Source organism: Prinia subflava, chromosome Z, assembly GCF_021018805.1.
Source record: "Prinia subflava isolate CZ2003 ecotype Zambia chromosome Z, Cam_Psub_1.2, whole genome shotgun sequence".
Classification (NCBI taxonomy): domain Eukaryota; kingdom Metazoa; phylum Chordata; class Aves; order Passeriformes; family Cisticolidae; genus Prinia; species Prinia subflava.
This window is the reverse complement of record NC_086283.1, coordinates 21,571,082-21,586,086: the sequence shown is the minus strand read 5'-3', so window position 1 is coordinate 21,586,086 and position 15,005 is coordinate 21,571,082. Positions and strand designations below refer to the sequence as shown.

At 45.5% G+C, this 15,005-nt stretch overlaps 1 protein-coding gene across 1 annotated transcript in view; it reads left to right on the top strand.

Annotated features, from left to right (window-relative positions):
- LOC134563928 (transmembrane protein 182-like) overlaps positions 1–11,919 on the top strand; it is a 14,864-nt gene extending 2,945 nt beyond the window's left edge. Inside the window, exons 3-5 of the mRNA XM_063422361.1 lie at positions 1,038–1,136; positions 3,710–3,847; positions 10,760–11,919. Of these exons, the coding sequence (XP_063278431.1) occupies positions 1,038–1,136; positions 3,710–3,847; positions 10,760–10,989 (467 nt within the window). The 3' untranslated portion in view covers positions 10,990–11,919. The remainder of the gene's footprint in view (positions 1–1,037; positions 1,137–3,709; positions 3,848–10,759) is intronic.
- The last annotated feature ends 3,086 nt before the right edge of the window (positions 11,920–15,005 follow it).

Sequence of the window (15,005 nt, the reverse complement as noted above, 5' to 3'; positions counted from 1 at the left end):
CACCGAGGCCATGATGGAAGATGTTCCTGTGGTTGTGGAGCAGCACAATCACCTTGGAGGGCACTTCCCTGAAAATAATGCAGGTTCCCACACTAAATTTACTCTGCAGTGGTTAACATTTCAAATGACTTCACTGTCCCCCAGCCCCTGACCTGTTTACTGTAAAATCTTGCAGGAATACTTTCCGCCACCGTTCAACTGAACAATGGGAGTTTTTTCACACGGGAAATTTGTGATAAAAAAGGACAGGCTTGAGACAGGGAGTTTGCTACTGAGTTACATTATATGGAAATACATAATATAATTTTACCTGAAGTAAAATGAGTCACTCTGATAACTGGCAAATTTTTTGCTACTTCCTTATGTATTTATTATAATAGGATTGATCATGGCAAATTAATTTACTGCTCTTGTGGATGTAATAATTAATTCAATAGGTATTCCATAGTCAATTTAGCATGAACTAATGTCCACCTATTATAAAGTGCTCCTTTGAGCTGGAGAACATATTTAAATAAGTGGCCAACCATTAATTAATTCATTTAACATTCATTCTATTACTGTTAATCATGATAAGCCTCAGTGGTATTAATATTGATGGGGCACTTCCATTCTAATTGTGCTTTTCCTTCTCACCAGCTGGAGGTCTTGGAAGTACCTTGTTCTGGTATCCAAATGTTTTGACCCTTCCAGGTGGTCAGGCACATTCTCTGGAGGAAAACAGCAATGAGAATATTGACACTGACTTCAGTTGTTCCATCTTCCGTGATTTTTGTGCACCTCAGACTCAGGTTGTGAAGATGAGAAGATGTGCAAGAAGCAGTCTCAGATCTTCTGATATCTTCCCTCTTTTACAATTCTTATTTCTATTTTTATTTTTCTCTCTAACCAAGATTTATTATCTTTTTTTCCTCCCCAGTCTTCTGATTTCACTGAGGGTTTTGCACAACAGCACATCACCATCTCAGTATTGTAACTGATTCTGTGGGAAATAAAAGCAAACGGGAATTTAATTATTTTTTTTTCATCTTTTGCAGCCAGCCAAGCACACCCCAAGTTCTGCATGCATGGCTACCTCTTCCCCATGCCCATTGCTGTGGCACCTTTCCCCCATCCCTCCTATGACACAACTGCAGGTGAGTTTCTTTCCTTCTCCCCCAGCAGCTCCTTTTTCCAAGAGATCAGGCAGACATTCGGGATGTGTGTCAGTGCTGTGGTTCTCCTGTTGTAAATTCACATGGCCAAGCATGGCCAAGACCTTTGGAAAGCTCCTTCACAAACCAGTCCTGCTTGGTTTGCTGTCCCAAGCACACACTGAAAGGTTCTCCCACGTTTTCTCTCCTCCAGCCTGGCCATGCTGGCATGGGCTGTGGCAGGAGGATAAATCCATTCTCCCCCATCTCCTCACACATTGGAAAGAGCTGGAGCAGGAGGATAAATCCATTCTCCCCCATCTCCTCACACACTGGAAAGAGCTGGAGCCGACCCAAACCCAGCCTGAGTGCTGACTCTGTCCCAGAATCTGGTTTCCCTGGATAGGTCAGGTGTTGATTTGTGGCAAGACAAATAAGCGCTGGAAAATCGGTTAAAGACCAAATTGTTAGAAAATCCACGTAAGTGGCTAATTTTTAAAGCACTGAGCACTGCGCAGTTGGAGAGCTCCCTTTCAACTGGGTCCCTTTTTATTTATGTTTCTCTACATTTTCCAAGTTCTTTAATGAATCAGCTGCTGTTAGGAATTTTAATTTGCTAAATCGGTGGCAGCAGTTAGAATTAATTCAATGATCTTTTTTGAAATGAATTGATTTCTTTAAATAGTGTGCATCAGTCTGCCTTGCCTCTGGGGATGCAGGGCAGACGTTCTGCACAAACAAACATCTTGACCTTTTCCTTAGCCTTTAGTAGTACCTTTTTATAGTTGGTTTTTTTTTTTTTTTCTTTTTTCTTTTTTCTATGAGAAATTAATTTAAAAAACCCCTCAACATTGTCGGTAGGAGCATTTGAGGGAGAGCAGCTCGTTTCTTTGGCTGTGCTGTGCAGAATTCCTGCCCCAGGGAACGCTCCGTGGTGTCAAATGGATACGAGGGACCTGTGGAGGGAGGAGGAGGAGCGGGTGCGGGACGTGCAGCAAACACGCGGGATAAGCAGCGGGATTGTTTCTGCTTGGGAGAGGCGAGCACAGCCGTCCAGGTTCTGAATGATCCTGCTGGTAAACACAAGCACGATTTTTTTCCGTCCCAAATAAAGGGCGCCGGAGGCATCTGTCCCTGCCTGTCAGCCCCGGCTGTGAAACCCTCCCCGGCTGCCTCCCAGATGTTTCCCCTGGCGCAGTCCCGGGACCATCTCGATATTCTCCGAGGTCTTTTCCGACCTTAATGGTTCTGTGCAGGTGCCGGGGATGGGGGGGCTGCACCCCGGGGCGCTGCGGGCTCTGCCTGTCCCCGTCACCTCTGGGGACGTGGGGGCGGCTCAGACCCCACATTTTGGGCAGGGGGAGCACCGCGCTCCTCCCCTGCCCCAATCCTCCGCAAAGCCCTCGGGGGGTGCAGCCCCTTCTGTTAACACCCTTTTCTTTCTGACCAGCCCGTCCTCATTTACAAACGCTGACAAAACAGGAGGCTGTCCAAGGAGAGGGGTCCTCCAGCTATTACCTGCTCCAGAGATAATTCTGCCTTATCTGCATCCTCTTAGGCTCCCTGAGAAAAATGGGTGACGGGAGGTTAAACATGAAAATGAATTCTGTGGTTTTGGAGAGTTCAAGATACTTATCTCTCCCTAAGTGGCTCTCCTGACAAAATGGTTTCAAATGAGGAAAACGCATCTTCTCTGTATCATTTTTCTTTCAAGTGAGAATCATTTCAGCACTACCCACTTGCTCATGCTCGGCTTAAATCAAACTGGAGCTTCTGGAAAACAACTGGCAGGGAGAGATGTGGTGGTCCTAGGGATCAAATAAATCAGGGGATGGGGAGCAGGGTATCGGAACGTCTGTGCTGGAAGACCTTTGGATAACGTTTATGGCAGTGTCTGCAAGACACTTGGCTACTGGGAGACTTAAATTGGTGGGCTACATCCCATCTTCTTCCATCTGGTGGGATGTGATGGACCAAATTTGCTCAGCTTTGCTTGGGGGGGTTGTTTGAAGTCACAGCCAACCCCCCAAATTCCTTGGATGGAGAAGCAGCTGCTCTCCTGCCCCATTCTCTTTCATGGAGTCAAACAAGGCCATCAATGAGGGAACTCATGAATTTCTGTTTTCCCTGCAGTCCTGCTAGCAAACACTGTTTTTATTTTAAACCAAGAGCCTGGCACCTTCCTGAAGTGTTAATTAAAGTGGAACCAAGCTATGGTCTGAATCCACCTCTCCAAATTTTGCTATTTTCTTTCCTTTCTTGCCAAGCTTTTCCAACCTCCCCTGGCACAGCTAAGAGTGATGTTCTTTCCTCCCACCCCTTTTTCTGGTGTGCTTGTCTGGCAAACCTTCCTAACCTTTTGGCCCCATTCCAGTCCCATTCTGTAGGGCATGACATTCCCCCTGAACCCGTGGCTGTTCCAGGTGCCCTGGCAAAGCCCTGGCTGCCTGACACAACAGGGTCACAGGTTGCTGTTTCTAAAGCAGGAGTTAAACATGGCATCATTAAAAAAAAGATTTCTGAGGGTGAAGAAAGCCTCTGTCCCCCTCCTTTCACTGACTTTGCTCCTCTTGCAGTGTACAGAGGTTTTTGGACAGCGTTCATCCTGCTGGCCGTGGCCGCTGGGCTCGTGGGGGGGCTCCTGCTGGTGTGTGGGGTCCCCTTCTCCAGCCCCCGCTCCTACAAAGTTGGGGGAGGATTCCTGCTGCTCTCAGGTGAGGGGACGTGGCTGGGGCAGGGTGGCTTTGGGGTGGGGGTGGGTGGGGATGAAGTGCTGCCGTGGGAGATGGGGCTCTGATGGGAGCAGCAAATGATTTCCCTCTTCCCCACTGGAATCAAACCCCTGGGAGCTCTGAGCAACATAGTCCAGTGGAAGGTGTCCCTGTCCGTGGCTTTTACAGTCTTCAAGGCCCCTTCCAACCCAAACTATTCTGTGATTCCATGATTGTACGCTCAGCCATGCTTTAGCAAGATAGTCCTTAGTCCTAGCAAGGCTGAGATTTTTGAAAATCACTTTGTTTTTCCTATTCCTCCATGCAACCCTTTTATTTCAGTAAAGCCTGCAGGTGTATTAATCCTGGGCAGCATCAGCCCCACTCAGTTTCCCAAAGTCAGGCTTTGCATTTGAGCTGCTCCTGCCTCTGCTGTTAGCTTTGATAGAGCTGGAAACCCACGGAGTGATGAAAGGCAAACCCCATGATCCAAAATGGGAGGGCTGGCTTAAGGAGACCTGAAAAGATGAAACGATGGCACTGCAGGAAAATGAATTAAAAATAGGCATTTATTCATTTTTCCCACTGCTGTTACCAATGATTCCACTGAATTATCACTTGGGCTTTTTCCTTTTCTGTATTTGAGAGGAATAACTGGCTTCAATAGTAGAAATACCTGATTTATACCAGTGACTCAAACTCAGAAAAAAGCTCTTTTATGACTCAAGCAGCCACAGGCTGGAACTCAGTTGAGCTGCTCCAAGTGAAGAACTTCATAATGAAATCAGGCCTTTATCTGAAAAACCACTGCTTAATTGCAGATCCTTCACCAGCTCCTGCTTCCTCATATCTGGCATAAACCATGTAAGACACTGTATTTGCTCTCAGTTTATGTTTTAGGTGAGCCCAAATTTGGGGGCCTAAAAACATAAATGAAAATATTTAACAAGAAATGTTCTGACATTGACCCATGTCCCCAGCTGTCTCATCGACACAACTTCTAAATTCCTCCAAGGATGGTCATTCCACCCCGTGCCCCGGGCAGCCTGTGACAGAGATGGACAATGCTTTCATGGACAATGCTTTCCATGGAGAACTTCTTGCTGATGTCCAGCCTGATTCTCTGCTGGCACAGCTTGACACTGTTCCCTCTCCTCCTGTCCCTGTTCCCTGGGAGCACAGCCCGACCCCCCTGGCTGTCCCCTCCTGTCAGGGAGTTGCGCAGAGCCACAAGGTCCCCCCGAGCCTCCTTTTCTCCAGGCTGAGCCCCTTTCCCAGCTCCCTCAGCCTCTCCTGGTGCTCCAGACCCTTCCCAGCTCTATTCCCTTCCCTGGACATGCTCCATCCCCTCAATCTCCCCCTTGTCATGAGGGTCCCAGAGCTGCCCCCAGCACTGGAGGAGCCCCAGCAGTGCCAGCACAGGGGACAGCACTGCCCTGATCCCTATGGGCACCATTCCTGATCCAAGCCAGGTGCCACTGGCCTCTTGCCCACCTGGGAACCCCTGGGCTCCTATCCAGCTGCTGGCACCAGCACCCCCAGGGCCTTTTCCACAAACAGGTTCCCAACCATGCTGCTCCAAGCCTGTAGTTTTCCATAGGGTTCTTGTGATCCCATAATGGATACAATCCAAGGGCTGTACCAGGGCAGGAAGCTTTCTCTTCCCATCTGTAGTCCAGGCTCCCAGGAGGCAGCAGATGTCCCTGAGGAGTGTGTCCAACCTGCACATTGGGCAGAAATATCACAGAAAATGTTGCCGAGTAATACTCAACTGTCTTCCCTTTTTTCTTATTTTTCATTGTTTTTTCACTTTATTTGACTACTCCTTGATTAAAAGGCTGGGGCTTCGAATGTGACACTTTTTAGAAGAGCTGATTATGCATCACATAAACCTCTTGGCATTAGACAAAGATGCTGCTGTTAAAATTGAAGTTTGTATTAATGCGGCTTCAATCTGAGCAGCAATCATTGTTATTAACAGTCATTCAGGGGAACGAGTTCAGCTGGAAGACACTTCCTACTACATTTTCCATTCAAATGATAGCAGAAGGATTCAATGTGTTTTTCAGCAAAGTTTTCTTAGTGTTTCAACTGATCCTTTTATTCGGGGGGGCTTATCCTGGTCTCAGACCTCTGGATCCTGCTTGGCCCTGACTTCTGGATGGATTTGGGTTACATCCCTCCATGGTTATTTTCTCATTATCCCCTCTAAAAATATTTTGCACAATTGCACAAAGCACTAGGAACAATGGATTTAACACAGCCTCCAGTCCCCAGCCATGCCTTTCCTTGGGATAGCGGGATGTGCAGGGATGATGCAGGAGAAAGCGCCTCTTGTCTTCTAATCATGGCCTGCGGGTCAGTGTTAATTAACCTCCCTTACAGAAAGGATCTCTCCTTGAGGAAGTGTGAAAAAGCTGGCAATCTGCAGAGTGGGAATGTGGTCTGGCAGTCGGAATGGGAGATGGAGCACCAGGACAGCAGGATGTCCCAGCCTCACAGGGAACCTTCACCAGTGGCTTTGTTCTGCCCACCAGCTCCCTACTTTTGGGAGAAGTCATGGTTATTCACTGCAAAATGACATCACTTTTTCCACCAAAAGGCTCTAAAGACACTACTGATGTGAATGCATTCCCAGACGTTTATGGATGACAGCCTGTCATGGTCGTGAGGAGGGCTGTGTGTCCATCTGTCGCTGGGGTAATCCAGCACCGAAGGGTGAGGATTGTTACAGCTCAACTGGATCCCTTTGGATTTCCCTCTGAGATGCCTTTTATTAACTGTGCATTGCAGAGGGCAAATCTCACTGTGCCAGCTCCCATAACCAATGGGCCACTCTGGGAGGTGTTTCTGAGAGCCCTTCCAAAGCATTGGGGCCATTTCTCTGGAATTCCTCCACTGGGTGACTCTGGAAAGAGCTGGAGCCCATCTGACATTTGCTGGTGCTGCTTTTGCACATCCTTTGCCCCAGCAGAGCTGTTTTCCCTGCCAGCCTTCTTCCAAAAACACCTGGAATATGTGAGCCAAGAGCCAGAGTGCTGCTTTCCTCACAGCATTTGCCATCTTGGAATGAGCTTCAGCACTGCCAAGGGGTGGCAAATCCTGCCTGGTGCCTGATTGTCCCTTTGTTTCAGTAGTCAGAGGTTGGTTAATTGTCACAACAATGTCACCAAGAGGGCTGGGTGAGCTCTGTGCTGCAGCTTCTGGAAGCTCCTTGAGTTGCTGAGACAATTTCGCTCATGGTCCTTCACTTTTCCCACCTTGTGCTCCTCCGTTTTCTTTTCCTTTGGGCATTTTAGAGACCAAACTTAGAGGTGCAGCACTGGCACAGGTTGCCCAAAGGAGCTATGGACATCCCATCTCTGGAAGTGTTCCAGGCAAGGTTGGATGGGGCTTGGAGCAACCTGGGATGAGGGGTCACATCCCTGCCCATAGTGGGACTGACCTGTTCTTTAGCATGACCCAACAGCATGGAAAAAAAAGGTAGATTTCTCAGTCCTGTGAGTTAAAGTGCTGGATTTTTTGCTCAGATTCTGCTTCCCAAATGGAGCAGCTCCACTTTGGCAGTCTCAGGCTCCCCACGTGCAGTGAGGGCTGGCAGTTATGGAAGGGCAGCTGAAGGTCACTCCTCCATTTCATCGTTATTAACATCCTTAAGAGGCAACGAATGAGGGAGGAGAATGAGTCAAAGTTCATTGTTCTCCTAATTAGCAGATTACACAAAAGTTCAGTAGCTTCCCCAGAATGAGAGTTAAAGATCGAGTTCACTCACCTGTCCCCACAATTAGCAGCTATAAAGGTGTCACGAGGAAATAAAGTGAGAGAAAGGAAAAGCTCTACTTCAATTTGCCCACACGGAAGACACAGCTCCACTGGGAGAGGGGGATGGAGCTCCAGGCTCCTGGATTTGCAATGCACAAAGGAGACAGATTTAATACCCCACTGCAATTTTCTGGCAATTAGCCCCTCCCCAGAAGATGCCATTGACCTCGTCAACCTGGAGATGGAGTTTCACAGTTAATTTTTCCCAGTACCATCCTGATGAACAGAGGCAAAGAGGGAGAAGGAGGCAAGGAAAGGGATCACTTGGGTAATTTTCCAGTGGAGAAAGCACAGGGATGTTGAGAGGAACATGGGGATGAGGTTTGCTGAGGTCTTCACTTACCCAAACCCAATACACTCCCTGTGTCTTGGGTGTGGGTGCCAATGCCAGTGTCATGTTTAGGGCAGAAAACTATGTGTTTTCAGTATTTCATTTTGCTGCCCAAAGCAAGAAGGTATCTGTGTCTCTACACCCAAAGCTGGCAGGAAACAAAGATGATTTTTGTCTGTGTCCAGCACTAAAAGCCCCAGAGGGTGGGGGTGAAGTGAAACCTGTTGAACAGATGAAAAATCCCAAATACAACAGCATTAAAAAATAAAAGGGCTGAATCCTTTGGTAATATGGGAGGGAATCCTCCTGGTTTTCTCATAATGAAGAGGCTGCTGGTGGCTGTAAGTGTCACACATTTTAGGCAGGTTCAGGTACACTTGTGATTGCTCCAAACACGCATTTCTGGCTGAGCAGATTTTGGTGAGCCTCCACCCTTCCTGAGCTCCCACTGTCCTTTGGCTGCACCTGCCCTTCTGATTTTCTCTTCGCACCGAGGACGTGGTGTAAATCCCAGGGATTCTTTATCACTCAGCTGTAATTATTCCAGTGAAGAAGGCTGCTTGCTTTACCTATTCTTGTCATTTGCCCAGAGTGTGAAAACATTCTTAATTTAGATGCCATGGCCATGCCATCACCTCCAGTACCTGTTTAATAATAAATCCTTCCATGCCACGACCTAGAGCTTCTCCTGAGACCAGAGAAAGGACTAATTCCCGTTCCTTACCTCCTTAAGAGGTTGGGGATGGTGCTGTGTCCCCCAGACATGGGACCTCCCACACCCTCCTCAGAAAGGACTGGAAGGTTTTGATCTGATTACTTAAAAAAAAAATGAGTCTTAGGCCATCTAAATTGTCCTGGGAGATATCAACACAGAATTCCTGGTTATTTAAAGCAAAATTCCAAAGTACTTTTCCATACCCACAGTTCTCTGTCCCACTGGGGCTGTGCTTTCATGTGTGTCTCTTATGGTAGGTATTATAAGTTAATGAAATAGAAATTGATCTTTAAAGGAGCACTTTTCAAGGTTCAGTTGCTATCTAATTAATTTAATTTTAAATTACATCAGTAATAAAGACTTAATTGCCTTCTTATCAATACATTGTATTTTGTAAAGGACATGTGACTATTTGAACACGCCATCGCTTTCTTATAGTAGAATAATTGGTATTTTAAGCATACAACTATCATAGTAAGTGTAAAATATTTATTTGTGCACTTAATTTCAAGTGGTATCAAAACCTCAATGAACATGCAAATGTTCCAGCAGCTGCTGTTTAACTCCTTGCCTGCCTCTCCAGGAAAAACAAGGACTCTTCCATGTCAGGGAGAGCGGCTGGAATATCAGTGTGATGTAGAGAATATTTGTATGGCTACACCAATTTTTGATTGATAAGATTGCATCATTTTAGGGCATGGGAGGCAGTTTAGTTAGTGTAACAGCTTAGGGTAGGAAGCTGCATCTTCTGTCTCATTCCTAGAGGACTTTGAAGCCTCTTACCTTCATGTGAGTCTTATTTTTGTCTCTGATATGGTTTTATAACCATTATAAACAGAATCACAGTAAAACACGGATGTGTTTCCTCTGAATGAAGATTCAGTGACCTCCCTAAGCAGATAAATCAACATCAAGCTTTACCTCTTTCCCTTCCTTAGCACAAGAGTTGGATTTTGGAGTGTATAAGCTGCCAGGAAGAATAATTAAATACGCCACAAATACCTTTGATTTAAAAATGGCAAGAGGAGAAATTAAATCCTGCAGAAGCCACAACACATCCACAGAACTGTGTGGTAACTTGTCAACTAAATTAATTTCGAGCGATTCACTTCAGCCATAAAAATAATATAATCTGTGATGTATTTCTTTCATATATGTGTGTGTGTGTATATCTATGTGTTATACAGCACCATTTAAAAATAGCAGCTTCTACCTGTGAAGTAGCAAGATCAGATATTTCTGAACTGCTTTCAGACCCTTCATCACACCGTCACTATTTAGCTTTAACAGATGTTGAGTTTAAAACGCACCACAGAAATATATATTTTTTTAAATGATGCACAGTAAATGAGATTTGGGCCACTCTAATTTTTGTCATCTGCTTCCAGCTTCATGGCATGAGCTGCTTATTGTTCTTGTTATTATTCTGGTATTTAGTAGCCCATCTAAGATTAATATTTCATGGTTGTGTGCCTTTCCCACCCTAAAACGTGTTGGCCCTGCAGGCTCTGCAGGCTCTGGGGGTGGCAGTGCCAGAATTTTGGCATCAGCAGGATTTATCATGGCACCTTTGCCTTCCTGCTGGGGATTGGCTATGACACTGCTTGCAAGGGTAGATACAAAGAAAAGAAGAGGTTGAGTTTTGATGCCCCCTTATTAATATCTTAGAAATTAAAAGTGAAAAAGGTGAAACATCCCACCATTGAGAGAGGAATGCAGGTCCCTGCTGGGAACATCAGCCCTGCTCTGGTGTTTTCTCCACGGCCTTATCCTGCTGAGGCAGATCCTTCAGAAGTGCAGGTGGTCAAAGCACAAGGCGTCAGAGGGCAGGAACTGATCACTGTGGCGTGGGGCTCTCCCACGAGAGCCCCACACATGGCGAGTGTCCTCAGCTTCCACAGGAACCTGCAGAGCAACGTCAGGACCAACAATTCCACAACACAAAGCTTTGATGCAGAGCAGGGATGAGAAACTGTGGTGATGTTTCCTCACCTTCATTCCTGTATTTCCTGCACAGGCAATGACTCGGTTTTGTCTCTCTCCGCAGGAGGTTTGTTTCTCCTGCTCGTGTTTCTCTTTGTGATGTGGAAGGAGTTTGCAGCTGACTTCCAGAAGTACGTCCTCCTGGAGAGGAGCGAGGAGTGCCTGGATGATGTCCCCGTGCACGTCTACTACGGGTGGTCCTTCATGTTCGCCGCCGCCGGGGTGCCCCTGGTGCTGCTCTCTGGACTCCTCTTCTTCCTGGTGGGCAGAGACATTATGGATTCCCTGCAGTAAGACAGCTGTGGAGGCTTTGAGGAAATTGGTGATGCTCCTTGTAAAGAAACACACCCGAGTTTTGAGGACTTGATTGATTTTGTAGCTCTAGTTGTCAGGATAGGTTACACTCATTCTCATGGGGAGGCAGGGATGGAGCACTGGGCATCCTACAATCCCAGGATGGTTTGGGTTGGAAGGGACCTTAAAACCCATCCAGTGCCACCCCGTGCCATGGGCAGGGACATCTTCCCCTATCCCAGGTTCCTCCAAGCCCTGGCCAACCTGGCCTTGGACACTGCCAGGGATCCAGGGGCAGCCACAGCTTCTCTGGGCACCCTGTGCCAGGGTCTCCTCACCCTCACAGCCAGGATTTCCTCCCCAGTATCCCATCTAACCCTGCCCTCTGGCTGTGGGAAGACATTCCCCATGTCCCATCCCCCCATCCCTTCTCCCCAGTCCCTTTCCAGCTCCCCTGGAGCCCCTTCAGGCACTGGAAGGGGCTCTGAGGTGTCCAATCACTGCCCATCCCAAACCAGCCTCAGCTGAACATCCAGCTCCAGCCTTTTTTCACTTTGGGGATATTTCAGCACCATCAGTTGATGGATGCTGCACCAGTTTTTTCCGCAGTCCAAGGAAAGGCAGCTCTCTGTCAGCAGAGCTCCACATCCATATTCAGCAGAGCTGGAGTTTTACAGCATTCCCAGCATCCTGGTTTCTTGTAAAAGGAAATCGAATCTGGCTGCGACAGTGCAAGCAGTAATGTCTATTTCTTAAAAGCAATTAAGGATGATTTTTTTTTTCTTAGCTGGCTCTAATTGACATCAAAGGACAACCCTTTTAATGGCATGTCGGGAAACATGAGAAACTTTTTTCTTCTTTAAAAGCCCTGATTCTGAAGATGCAAATATACCTGGACCTAGCCTAACTTTCAATAAGGGAATAAACCAATTTCTGTGGCTTGAAACATAACAAGAATTAACTAGTATTTCTTTAAAGCAATGCTTTACTCTGCATTTAATGGATGCAACTTTGCGGGGATTCCCAACCCAAAAACTGAAAGGTGATCCCAGTTGAGGGAAAAGGAGAGGGAACAATAGCATGATATTGTGATATCACCTTGGGCTGTGCCTGTGCCCCATCAGCTTCCAGTGGCAAATTCGCACTATAAATTTGTTTTGAATAATTTTTGTCGTTACTCTGAATTGAATATTTTCCCTGGACACACTCTGGGGAAGTTTCTCAACCCAAAAGCTGAATGATGGTGGGAGCTGGAGGAACGGGAGTGGGGACAATAACACTGATATTTTTTGGGTTTTATTTTATTTGGCCCTGTCAGGCAGCTCAGCTGGGACCTTGTATTCTATGGACACCTCACAAGAGTCAGGTTCAAAAAGACAAATTATATGTCATTTAAATACATTTAAATTCTTGCAGTCACTCAGGTGATTGGCTAACGTGGCAGTGACCCTACAATCACCTCTTAATTCTCCACCAAACTATCCGGGTACTGGGGGGGTGAAATAATTTGTCCTGAATATGCAGAGGTTTGTAAAAACACTTGGGAAATTACAAAGATTTGATCTTGTCATGTTTTTTTGGGCTGGAGCGTGGTGCTTTGAAGTAGTTTGTTGGGTCCTTGCTTGCTGAGCTCGTTTGCATAGATTCTAAATCAAACTTCACAAAATGCGTCCTTCTCGTGGATGTCAGAGTTTGTGCTCGACTCACATCTTCCGAGCTTTATGTCACACTATTGACTCAGTGCGGTTAATTAATAATGGAATGTAAATCTCTGCTAGGAAGCGCTGAAGACTGTTGGCAGTGCAAAAATGTTTGTTAATGCTCTTCCTAAAATATTATTCAAGTCTGGCGTTTCTTTCCTTTCGGAGCAAGTTCTAATTATTCTTTTACAAGATTCATGGCATACACACAGTGAGAAATTGTAATTCCCCCATGTGAAGATTAGTTCTTTCATATGAATAACAGGCTTGGGCTACAGTTCTTAAGCTATACCCACACTGTTTTCACTTAATAGAAATTTTGTTTGAATAGAATTGGGATGTGCAGGTAAAAATCTCAGGTTTTTTCCAGAGAATGGATGTTTCATGACATTCCCAAATACACAGAGATTTCAGTGTTTTATTTGGCCATTCTAAACTGGTTTTTTTTTTCCCTGATTCTCCTTGGGTTATGCCTGTTCCCCATCAGTTCTTCAAGGGACAGTTTCTCACTATAAAATCCCTTTGAATAATTTTTGTCATTTAATTATCTATTCACTGTGGAGATGAACACTTATGGTCACGAAGAATAAAAGTGTATAATCCAGGAGCAGAAGAGGTCAAGATTTACAGTCACTTGCCTTTCACTGATCGTATAAAACAATCCAAGCGTGCAGAAATGATGATCCCATAAGAGACACCAGGGCAGAAGAATGAGAATGCAGCAAGAAATCCATCAGACTTATTGATGTCTGTGAAGCTGAGGATCCCTGAAGTTGTGAATATAGAAGTGAGTTTTATATTATAGAATGAAATATTTATTAACTTTCTCCATCTGTTCTTTAAAAAATTTAGTTTAATGTCATCAAGGCATTTATGGAATACGTTTAGCTTAATCATGCATTCATGCCTTAGGGAGTAAAGCATCCCTGGAGACTTGATCTTTCTGGATCAGCTCTAGAACAAGCAATAGTTTAAAATTCCATCATTTTTTGGAAAGAAACCACATGGCTGTGAATCATTCTTGAACAGAGTGTGTTTTATTTTAAATAATTTGATATTGAGCACATCCAGTTGTTGTCTGGTATTGAGCTTTTGGGTAACCTCATCAAATTCCTGGATCTCCCACAGGTTTGGAAAATCTCTCAATATTAAATATATATCTAATAGTCGCAACAATAAGAAAGAATGAGACTGTAGAGTTGCATAATTAAGGCAATTAACTCCTTCATTAAAATTCCATGTTTATTGCCAGCACAAGGCCAAACGCATCATTTTAGTGGATTAAAAACTCCAGTTCCTTTGCTCTCGAGTTTCTCGTGGCAAGTATAACTCAAGCAGACAAAATTTGCTGCGAGAGTCATCATTTCTGCAATAGAAATTTCAAAAAAAGGAACTCATGAGCTCAGTGGTAGAGTTGGAAATTGCAGAAACCACGGTCGCTTTCATCTGTTGAATGTGAAGTTTGATGAAAGGATATTATAGAGTAGTGACAAGGACCTAATTCTGATCCAAGTTTTGTCATTATAAATCATGAGTAATTCCGAAGGCTGCAGCAGACCCTTATCACTGCTAAACATCTGTAAGTCAGATCAGAACCGGGACTAATAAATACATTCAAAATGCATAATTAAAACAGTGATTTCACATCACTCTGATGAATTTTAGTCAAGGATTTCTTCAAGGATGCTTTTCTCACATTAGCATTTGATGTTAGTAAGCAATGAATAATTCCATTTTTTCTTTCCAACATCTGGGACACTTCCTGCTTTATTTGCTACTTACTGAGCACTCTGCAGGAAATATTAATGAATCCTGGGTGTTGAAACACGGGCCCTGTGGATCGTGATCAGGAGGCAGCCTTACGTAGGAAAGGTGTCTTGAGATTAAGACCTTGATTTTGGTGAAAGATATTGGGACATTTGCCAAACCTGAGGGAGATGCAGGGATTTGGGGAAGTTACCCAAAAGTCCCTATAGCAACTTCTTTGCCTTGGAGCTCTTCCCTGAGCTCTTCCTTCATACCTAAGAGATAAGAATTAATAATAAAACTCTTCCCCTTTGGCCAGATCAGCTCTTTCTGCAGTGATTCTGAAAGCCAACACCAGGGGCACCCCGTGGCTGGGAGGGTGCTGGTGTTTGGGTCCACCGCACCCAAGAAGGGATGGCCCAGGGGACCAGCACACCCTGAGAGCATCACTGCCCTGCCCAGCCGCTTCCTCACGTCTCCAGAGGCCTGCAGGCTATTTCTCTTTCTTGGGAAATGATGAAGTCCTGTGTTTGGAGAGCTCTGCTGGCCCTTCAGAGCAACCTGTGGAGA